At 30.1% G+C, this 12,101-nt stretch overlaps 1 protein-coding gene across 2 annotated transcripts in view; it reads right to left on the bottom strand.

Annotated features, from left to right (window-relative positions):
* The window catches only part of LOC124369837 (DENN domain-containing protein 1A-like), a 65,960-nt gene that overhangs the window by 52,751 nt on the left and 1,108 nt on the right, over positions 1 to 12,101 (bottom strand). For both annotated transcript variants that reach the window (XM_046827976.1, XM_046827968.1), the window contains exon 2: positions 3,344 to 3,502. In XM_046827976.1, the coding sequence (XP_046683932.1) occupies positions 3,344 to 3,502 (159 nt within the window). The remainder of the gene's footprint in view (positions 1 to 3,343; positions 3,503 to 12,101) is intronic.

A 12,101-nucleotide genomic window follows, 5' to 3' on the forward strand; every position in this document is an offset into this window, starting at 1 on the left:
GACTGATTCACTAAAAGTGTTTCAAGGTCAAGTGATTTCTCGCTTGAGGGCCCAACAATAGGCTACTGATTATTGTAAACATCTATCACAGTTTAGCACTTTTCATCCTAAAATACTTCATCGTAAAACCTTCAATTAATCATTAAACATTAATTCTTAAATCTTTGAAACTGAAAAGCCTAAAAATCCCATTCATTACAAAATAATCAATGTTTTGTACACTTATAAGTGTTTATTGATTGCTACTCACAAAATAAGACAACAAATAAAAGATAAAATTCTTTCTTTAACTGACCTAAACAAATATAAAACAATGACATTAAACTACTAATAGTTATTCTATTTATCTATTTGATGACAGATAAGGAGTAAGTAAAACCATGGCACTGTTATTTTCTGATTTATCTGCGGGATGCATTTGGATTTAATGAGTATATTTACACAAATATATAACTCTAGGGAGAAAGTTAGCCTCAATCTGAAAGAAGGAAAGTTTCAGATCCTGTTTTGTTCACTTTATTCATTAACAACACCACAAGATCCAAGTAACAACTGATTTTTTTATATATTGCTAGAATCATACAATGGTAACAAATGTCACCCTTTGCACCCTAATTGTAAATTTCAAATTATATTATCTACACATAACATAAATAACAAAAATTACAAATATTTCATAACAACGGAATTTGATTTTTGTTATAATAAAATACTTTTTTGATACCCCACACCAGATTTTTTTAAATCTAATTTTTTTTTGTGAACAAACAATTTAAACAGTGTTGTTTAACTTCATATGAGTACATGTTTACTGATATGTATTAAGGATATTTTACAATATGAAAAAAATCAACCAAAAATATCTTGCCATTTTGGACATTTTTATATGCTACACTGGCTTAAAGTGGAAACATTCTAAATAGTATTGGATTGAGAGTTAAATTGTAATGAAATCGAGATCTAACATTTTTGAAGATTTTTACTGATGTTTGGCCGCATGGTTTTTACTAGGTTTGGAAGATGACAATTAATTCAACAAGAACCCATTGTATCACTACACAATGGACTCTAGCACTGACTCGATACTAATTGCTCAGATTTCCCATCGTTATCGTTATCTCCACCACCATATCATTGCAGACAGCTGTTTACCAAAGTCATACAATATACCAGATTTTCCATGTACAGCATTATATTAGCTCATGCAAAGCTGAAAATTGGAGGACAGAGACCAATTAGGAGTGATATTTTTCAAAACTAAACACCCTATCAATATAAATTTGAAACAAATAATCTGCACATATTGAATGTTCTAAAATTGTACTATAAATCCAAGATTTAATCACAGACAAATTGTTATACTTATTGAACATTCTTTACAAAAAATATAAAACATTGTTGTTGCCTTGACCAGAAAAATATATTAAGAAAAAAAACCATAAATATCAGATTTCATTGATATGGTGTATCTTGGTTTAAAGAAATATTCTACATCAAAATAAACATACTATTTATTTACATGTTCTAGTAAAGAATATTGAAATACATTTTCTGCAAGTGGTTTCATAACTGCATTTATTTATAATTTTTAAGAACATACATGAGGATATGACTGTGTGGCTTTGTTCTTGGACTTACCAATTGACTATAATTCTATGCTTAACCTTCCTGAACAGATCTAATTATACATCAAACAACACAATATATTTAATTCAATACAAATATATTTTGTTTGATTTTGATACCTTTTAAATATTAGTATTGTTAGATGACTTTAATTTACAAAAATTTTATAATATCCATTTTTCAACAAATATATAAATATCCCTTAATATTTATTACAAATCAATTTTCCAGATTATTTTATTAGTATCTTAGCACATTATTTAGGTTCATAAAATTCATGCATTTCTAATATTTGTTACAAAATGATTTTTTTCTAAACAAAATTAATTGTACGTAACATTTTGACATCAAGTGATAATCTCAGGTAATTTTAATTTTAAAACATTGTTACTTTTCCAAAAAAAAAAAAATCACTTTTCATATGTTCTTACAAACAATATAACACAATAAAATTGGTAAAAACATTTGTTTGAACATTCTATTTGCAACACAACTTATCTTTTTGTATTCTGGGTGATTTTATATATACAAAAGTATGCCTTTATATTTTATAACATTTAAACAAAGACACTTTTGTATTAAAGGATAGTCTATAATACAGGCCGGAATGCTGCCCTCCCACCACCAGTCATGTCACGCTAACTGTACAGCAGGCCGTATACTACTAATGTATTTATCACAGCTGATTGATTGTAAGTGCATGAATCATGTTATCAGTTGTCTACTTTTTTATATAAAGGTTTAAAAGCATGTATGTCACTTTAAAATCTAATGTAAAAGAAAATATAACCTATTTTAATAAACAAACTAGTCTTAAAATGCATAGAAAATATCACTATCAAGTATGGCTTTTAAATCTTCAATTTAATAAGAAAAACTGTAACATATTAACAATTATGAGGCCGAGCACTCGCTTGAAGCGTGTCTCAATGAATGAAGCGGAGCGGTTGGATACGTCATGTGACGTGACAGTATCGGCGTTCTGACTTGAATCATGTTATCAGTTGTCTACTTTTTTATATAAAGGTTTAAAAGCATGTATGTCACTTTAAAATCTAATGTAAAAGAAAATATAACCTATTTTAATAAACAAACTAGTCTTAAAATGCATAGAAAATATCACTATCAAGTATGGCTTTTAAATCTTCAATTTAATAAGAAAAACTGTAACATATTAACAATTATGAGGCCGAGCACTCGCTTGAAGCGTGTCTCAATGAATGAAGCGGAGCGGTTGGATACGTCATGTGACGTGACAGTATCGGCGTTCTGACTTGAATCATCTTATCAGTTGTCTACTTTTTTATATAAAGGTTTAAAAGCATGTATGTCACTTTAAAATCTAATGTAAAAGAAAATATAACCTATTTTAATAAACAAACTAGTCTTAAAATGCATAGAAAATATCACTATCAAGTATGGCTTTTAAATCTTCAATTTAATAAGAAAAACTGTAACATATTAACAATTATGAGGCCGAGCACTCGCTTGAAGCGTGTCTCAATGAATGAAGCGGAGCGGTTGGATACGTCATGTGATGTGACAGTATCGGCGTTCTGACTTGTACTATAGTCTGGCTTTGCCTGTATGAAGCTCAATAATGGCCACGTTACAGAAAGAAATGCCTACCACTGTGAAGAATAAATAAATCCCAGACTGTAATATTTACAGTCTCAGGTCAGTCAGTTATTATATCTTTGACTGTATATTTACTTACTTGTCGAAGTCACATGGAAATGCAAATTTAGGAACAGATCTGAGAACCTCTTCATCCTTGTATGTTTCAGGAAACTTTTGTATAATCCAAGCATCATTGCCGTCAGGTTGAGGTCCCACGACTTCGCAGAAACACTCAAAATAATGCTTTACATTCTCCCTGTAACAAAGAAATAAAAGGAAATGAGGAATATTTATGGACAGGATGCATTGGAATCAAATAGTAAAGTCTTGTTAAATTGTGATACAAAGTTCTCGGAGCCAAAATAAATTCACAATTTAGCTTTACAAGCTATATTAAGCTCATTTGTAAGTGATCAATTAATGTGCAAACTGAGGATGTTATATAGATTAAGGAATATTTTTCTAAAGGCTGCAAATCACAAGTATTTTTAATATTATGTTACTATTGAATAATCTTTTTTCTGGCTATAGCTTGAATAAGGAATGTCTTAAACTTTTTAACCAGCCCCAAATTAATACATAAGAATTTACTACAGTGTTTGTAAATTTCGTTACATATATAGCTTGTAACAAGAGTATATGTCTCACCAAACATGGAGATTTTAAAAGATAACAGGTATTTGAATATTTTTCATCGTTAAGTGTTAGAACAAATTATACACGTAAAATAGCGGCCATTCAATGTATTAATTAAAAAAATACATTAAAAAATTTGTCAAACTATCTGTTTCAATAATTAACAATGCAAATTTTAGATTAATTAGATTTATTTTTTGTTTAATAGGATACATTTTGTACTAGATTGAAATACAGATCTCTGGTTTTTGGCATTGTTCTTATTTTACAAGGGCCTTAAAATGAGATGTCATAGATGGGGGTTTACATTTAAAAATTTTAACTTACTCCCCAATTCCACACCTAGGGTTTGGGATTGAAATTCTCATACATCCCAAAAACCATGATTTTGTTAGTCTTATAACAATCCTCAATAGATTTTGTTTCATATTATATTTCTGTTCAAAAGTTAACATGGGGGTTCAGCCTTTGGGACACCTGGTAAAATGTAAAACGCCTAATTTTAAAGAAATATTATTGATGAACTACATCACTACTACTTCACAACTTTTAGGTTTTATGGCTAGACACTTCCCGGACAAGATCCCATCACAGAGAAGCCTAAATGAATATGCAAAAAAAGACAAAAGACTGGCAAAGCTGGAAGGAAGGAAATCTCCTGATGGTGTCATGATAAACAGTGTCACTTTGTGAACCACAATGCTGTAACATAGTAGGGTGTTACTGCTTTTTTGTATCAGTAACAATGGCAAATGTCCCGAAATATCCTGTTTCCTTCACAATCCTTCCATCATCAAAAAAAAACTTCTAACAAAGAAAAACGGACAATGCTTTAGAAAGTAATACACTAAATCCAACTACTTGGACTAATAATTATTTAACAACCAAACAAAGTTCCATAATATGGACTTAATAATTTTATTTTCAAAATAAACTTTATATAATTTATTTATACATTTCATATCTCTGCCTCAAAATATTACATCTCTGCCATTAAATCATAGTATAGTATGATATATTTAGGCTATATGCTTGCTGAAATAACACTGATTTTTTTATGTATAAAATCCCTACTCTTGGATCTAAATGTACTAGTGATGCTACGCAACTATCACAGACAATGGTATTTGTTATAGTTAATCAATTTATGTTGATAGATTTTAGTATTTACTTAACCGAATCTGTGATCTGAATACGTACGTGCGCACGCACCAATCAAAACCAGTCAAGTTGTTACTTAACATCATATAAGAATACTTTCTAACAAAAATATGATCTTTAGCAGTCTTGTATCTTCAGGCCATTAGTATTGGACTGGACTATATTAGAACAGATGGTAGGGGAAATAACTTTTATGATGTTAACTGTTAACCTTTTTTTAATCCTGGCCATGTTTTGCAAAATATCTTCCCGAAAATTCCGACAATTTACTGCAATATATCTCAGCACTACTTTACCCATTTTTTATAAATGGTAAATTAAATTTTCAGGATTTAAATGTATTTCTATTCAGCATGAAATATATTATTAAAGTATACAATTATAACTGTGATAAATATTTGTTCTTGAAATAGGTTATACTAAAAATAATATGCCTAAACAACTTTTTACAAACATTTTTTAACACGTTCATGATGACGTGGACCCCATTGGGTACATGCGATCTTACACAACTGCCATCAAGTCATTGTGCGCCCGAAGGTGTACACTTTGCTAAGCATTACGTTTTTTGTTTGCCTCTCTTGGTAGTTTGTTTACGTGATCCCGTCAGGCGCACGATTGCTTAATTCTTAAGGTAAAATAATGTTTTAGGTAATCCTTATGGTACACAGAAAAACATTGAAAAAACATAATGAAATTTTTTTTATGTGCAAAATTACGAAGCCTACATATATTTCTTGTTATACTTAGATGTTTTACGTAAAACAAACAATTATGACTTTTTGCCATTATTATTGAAAAATTTTACAGCAAATAAAAAAGTTCAAAAATAAGCCGTTGTCGTGAACCTGTTAAATTTTTATTTATGTGAGTACATTTTTAGAATTTTTAGATTCTATTTTAAATAAGGTGTTTTGACCCTGTCACAGAAATAAAATGAGGGCTGCAGAAAGATTGTCTGCTATGTAAACAATAAACAATTTAGAATTCACCTGTTGAATGCGATTCATGTAAAGATCAAATTAGGGATGCAAGGTTGAGTGTCTGCTAAGGTACTTTGAGGAAACATAAGAATATACCAAGTCGGCTGTTTATGATAACATTATTGGTGGAATCAGTATTGCCAAGGCTGGCTGTGAAATGCTGTGCTATCGTTAGATTGTGTTATTACGAACACCCTTGTCATGGTGGAGGCTAGCTGGGTACTAGGAACGCTAGTATTCAATACTTTGTTAATTTACATGATTCATCTAGCTCACTACCATGATTGATAGCGTCCATGAGACACACAAAAAACCTATGACTGAAAGTGGCTATCTCTTAATAGCATGTTGTCTATACAGTGTGCTCAGAGAAAACTATTTTTTAATCTGAAAAACTTGTTAAATGAGGCAGCATCGAATATAAGTCTGCAACCAGCAGAAATATCAGTAGACAAGAATATTAAACCATAAAAACAGGACCTATATTGTAAAAGTTTCAAAATTTAAACCAGCTTAACTTTTTATAGAGTGAACTCTTTGAGGTCGGATTTGCAGCATTGAACTCTACTAATAAAGACCTCTTGTGTCTCTTGTATTAGACTTGAATTCAAGGAATAGGCTCCCTGAAATAATAGTTTTATCTGAAATTTTGATAAATGATAATGAAAACCACTCTACAAAATAAAACATTATAATCTATCAGTTAATTGTAATAATGAGAGTAGAGCAGGAGGTGTTGCAATTTATATACATTCTAACATTGAAGTTGTAAATAGTTGTTCTCTAAATTTAGTATCGGCGGATGTTTTGACGGATGTTAAAGTTAACGATCAAGACATTTAATTTTTTCTATTTGTATAACTCATAATCACACAAAAGAGTTCTTTGTAAATGAATTAGACAACTATTTTAAGAGCAACACTAGTTAAAGGATTTCTAAAAATATTATATTCATTGGAGATATTGGATTATAATATTATATCATTAATTTATTGGAAAACATTGAGAGTAGTAGACGAATATAGTTTAGTAATGGCAGACTGATTGATGCCTGATTGATCAACCAACAAGAATAACAACTCGATCTCAGATTTGTATTGATCATGTTTATGCTCGAATAGCAGATTGCGATATGATTAAGCTTGAAGCCTCGGTACTGGAGGCAGAGATAACCGACCATTGTATGATCCGTGTCTGTTTGCGTGTTGGAGGAGTGGAGTCCGGACTTGCTCCTCGTGATTTCCTGCCTCCGATTACTTTCCGTCGTATTAACTTCTCTGTACTTCATAACCTACTTGATAAAGTTGATTGATCACCTGTTTACCGACAAAGCGATGCGTCTGATGCCTTTGATATATTTCATGTATTGCTGCAGTCTTTTGTATATGTGAGAGTAAAAAAGAAATCAGGCCTAACAATCGTTTCATTAAATTAAAACCTTGGATAAATGATTTTTTGTATATGAAAATTAAAATAAGAAACAAAATGTTTAGAATCATGAAAAACCATCCACATAATAAAAGATTTAGAGCTTTTTATGTTAATTATAGAAATAAGCTACAAACTAAGATTAGACTTAGAAAGAATTACTATTATAGGCAAAAGTTTTAAAGGTGTAATAGGAACACAACAAAAGGTATGGAATGTAATTAATGAAAGGTTCTGAAAGTGTTAATATTTCCTTGAATATAAACAACATTTTAGTCACTGAACCTAAAAGTGTTGCAAATAAACTAAAAAATTTTTTATAAAACGTTGTTAATAATCTGAATTTAAATGAAAACAAGTCAGATAACTTTGAAAACCTTGACTTTGCCATTGTATTTAAAAAGCAACCAAAACTATTTTTTTAACACAATTTTGCACCAAGAATTAGAAAAAGTAATTAAATCCTTGAAAAATAGCACCTCATCTTGCATTGATGACATAAATTCGTCTTTGATTAAAAAGAAATTTATCCCAAAATAATGGATGTATTGCTTTCTTTGCTGAATTTAAGTTTTGAATCTGGTATTTTTCCATCTGCTCTGAAGAAGGCTGTAGTCATACCAATTCATAAAAGTTCTTAAAAACCTTTATACAATAATTTTTGTCCTATTTTGTAGCTTGGACCTTCTCAAAAAGTTATGAAAAAATAATGAAGACTAAATTACAATGTCTTTTCTAGATTCAATAAAATTACTCTATTCAGTGAAAATCAATTTGAATAGAGATGTTACAAGTACAGAGCATGCTTTGCAGCACTTCTTGCTGTATGTCTATGATGGTCTTAATGAAAGTAAATGTTACTGGCCTCTTTCTCGATATACGAAAAGCATTCGATACAGTGAACTATTCGATATTACTGTTCAAGGTAAGTTGTTCAAACTTTTTAGTATAGAATTAGAGAAGTGGCGTATAATTGGTTTGAAAGTTACCTCTTAAATAGAATTAAATGTGTAACAATTCAAAAGTCGCTCAGTTACATGGGGTCTATTCAACAGGGAGTCTCCCAGGGATCAGTTCTGGGTGCAATTTTGTTTTTGGTTTATAATAATGAGTTTTGTAATGAACATTTTAAAGGAAAAGTCTCCTCTTTTGCTGATGATACTGCCTTAAGTTATAAAAGTTCTCAATTACAAGACATTAGAAATTATATAAATAATGATATAATGGCTATTCAGTGGTGGTTTACTGAAAATAAAATGCCTAAATGTTGAAAAGAACCAACTATATAAATTTTGGCTTAAGAAGGAAGTTCCATTTTAGTGAACCCATTATTTATAAAAGTAAAGACACTAGATAATGAGTTAAATGTATATTGCCATTGAGTCCTAGACTAATATTTTCAAGCACAGTATCTCATATATTAATTTTTCTTTTTCTTTTTTGGTGTGCACTTCAAATTTTTAAGTTAATATGTATTATTTGATTAATGCTATTACATTATCATATAATGGATAACACCTTTTGTTTAGCTAGAACTGTTAAAGTAGTGTATTAATTATAAAATTAATTATACATTTTGTATAATAACTTCCATTTTGAGCATTTTTTTTTAACCTAATGTTTATATATTGTAACCTCAAATCAGCCTTAGCCTTTGAGGCCCTAAATTTTCTCATCTAACTGTAAAAATATATGAAATATAGTGATAATTTTTTAGTTTTATAGTGATAATCATTTAGTTTTTATTATATGCTGTGTTCTTCAATTTTAAAGAAATATTTATGTTAAATTTTATAAAAAGATGATTTTGGACATTTAGTCTAGACAAGTTATAGTAATGTACAATAATCCGATGTTTGATTAAGACTCTTATCTGTATACTGTGTTGGAGTGAGAAAATAAATTCTTTCTTTCCTTTAATTTGATGTACTACTCAACCTTTGCTCTCATTTAAGGTTTTCTTCTAACTCCTTGCAGGCCATTCCCTTAACATGACAAAAAAATGGTAGTTACTTCAAAAAGTAGATTTATAGTAATGATATACCGTTTTATTCCATTAACTGTAAGCGTTCAGAAGTTACCAAGCCAGTGTGGGAGATTTTTACACCCTGTATATGATTTTAGGGGGGACAGCTGAAAATGTTTAAACATAAATAAAGACCCTATTAAGTGACCCACTGAAAGTTCTAGTTTCCACTGCTCTTCTTCTTTTATCAAGACCTTTCAAATGAGCTCTCATGTAATCGGTCTTTACATTTAAACATCTTGAGCTGCCCATTCTGGGAAATGGGCAAAGTTGTAACAGTGACTACAATAGTTCACTTCTATTTCCTAGAAAAGTGTACCAAGTTCCATCCCTCCATCTTTTAACTCACATTGTGTGTGCACGTGCGCATGTGTGTGTATGTGTGTACGTGTGTGCGTGTGTATATATGTATATATATATATATATATATATATATTCACTTCAAAAGTGAAGAAACTTTCTTATGATAGAGATTAAGTGATTTACTTTGGGGCGTATTTATATGACCAACTGAGGAGTTTTTGATCTATGAACATTTTTGACTCCTCCTCTCCAAAAACGGGGTATTTTGGGGGGTATCAAACTTTATAAATAGGAAACCTTAGCAAATGACAACTTATTTTGAAGGTATTAAAACAGAAGAAGAATGGCACAAACTAAGGGTCTCTAATGTTGCTCTATCAAAATTTGTGACTAATTAATGTTTGAATTTTCATATAAAACCCCTGAAATTTAAGTTATAGTGAGGCAGATCAAACATTCACTCACTAGTTATTTTGTGAACTTACAACACCAAACTGTAAAACAAAATATTACAAGAATCATCAAAAATCAACAACCATGAGTAACATAGTATTTATTAGGTTTTGTTTTGTCTGACCAAAGTTCATTAGGAAGTCCTGGGAATACCAATAGCTGGTTTTTCCATGTTATCTCTTATTGGTTACTAGTTAGTATGTGAGACACATTCAGTCCAGTTATGTTTTCAGTGTTATTTTGTACGTAATAAATATGGCTCAGTCAAATTAAGATAAAACAGAGATAATATTGTTTTATAGTGAAGCTAGGAGAAATGTTTATGAATAACATGAGTAAATGTTTTATCTGCCTTACAATTAATTTTAACTTTAGATTTAACTTAAATTGCAGGGGTTTTATACAACAATTCAAACTTTAATTAGCCACCAAATTTGATAGAGCAACATTAGACATCTAAAACCTCCTATGAATTCCGGTGCTTTCAGACTCAAACATACAAGTTCTCACAGTTTGAAAAAAAAGTAACTTGTTTGACAACTTAATTCCATCCTACAGAGACATTTGGTTAGATAGTATCTGTCAAATTATACGTTATTCCTGTTTTGTTTGAAATTAGTTTTTTTTATTTCCTAACATCTAAATAACACCTAGGTTTCGTCTTTAGCTCTTGATTTCACAATGTTCTTAAATTTAACTTACATCACATTACAAACCACTTTTGGGACCAAACCCTGTTTCTATGGAAATGTAAATGTACTTTTCAAAAGAGTTTTACAAATATAATAATTTTATTGGGATAGAGTATGATAAACAGATCTGGTTTTTATATCACTTAGTATTACCATCAATTATATCGAAGTATACAAAATACAAATCAATTTGTCTTAGATTTGAAATTAATGAATATAAGAATTCATTTTATATACAATGACAACATCATAAATTTTAAAGAAACCATAACCAATAAACAAGAAATTAGGATTGTTTATACAAATAATCTCATTTAAATAAAACAATGAAACCAAGTAACACACAGACCTTTTAATGCTATTTTGGTTAGTTTTTTAAAGTTAGTTAGTTGTAATGTTAAATTTAGTAATGTTTTTTCATAATGCGACATTAGTCACCAGTAACTCATAAAGATGCATTATGTCTGTGTGGTTTGAGGCACCCATAAGATAGTGACTTATGAAGATAGATAACTTTGGTGTTTTTTTAGTGTAAGTTCACAATGAGCTGAAGCGCTCTAAGTGAAATTGGCAGAACTATCAGTTTGTGTTTTATTAGAGATCTAATACACCCCCTGTACAGTGTTTACTTTTCAACTGTCATGAGCCAACCGTGATTCTTGTCACAAACTGGTTATATTCAATTGGTCAAATACTGAATTATTGAATAAACTCCTAAAACATGACAAATGTAGAGATCTACCCTATAACTTAGAGGCTGGTGCAATAGCGTAGCAGACAATGACAGCAGCTGAAATCAGTATAGTCAAGGGAAACAATTGTACACATCTGATTCATGCCACACACGAGTAATAACTGTGTATGTACTTCAAATACCCCATAAGGTATTAATTTCAAATATATCAAATACCCATGACTCATACATAATATTCTTTATTATAATAATGATTAAATATATTTTGCTCTACTTAAATCCACCATTAACTCTGTACAAAAAACTTAAGAGTATGCCCTATGAGTGAGTGTTACAGTGAACGTGTTAAATAACACTTTTATTTAATTTCACTTATCAAATATAATGTTTACAATTTTGAAACATGTTTAAGTTGGTACAGATGACTTGGCTACAGTATAATAAGAGGCCACCACCACAATAGAATCATTTATGATTAT

Source organism: Homalodisca vitripennis, chromosome 1 (genome assembly GCF_021130785.1).
Source record: "Homalodisca vitripennis isolate AUS2020 chromosome 1, UT_GWSS_2.1, whole genome shotgun sequence".
In the NCBI taxonomy this organism is placed as follows: Eukaryota; Metazoa; Arthropoda; class Insecta; order Hemiptera; family Cicadellidae; genus Homalodisca; species Homalodisca vitripennis.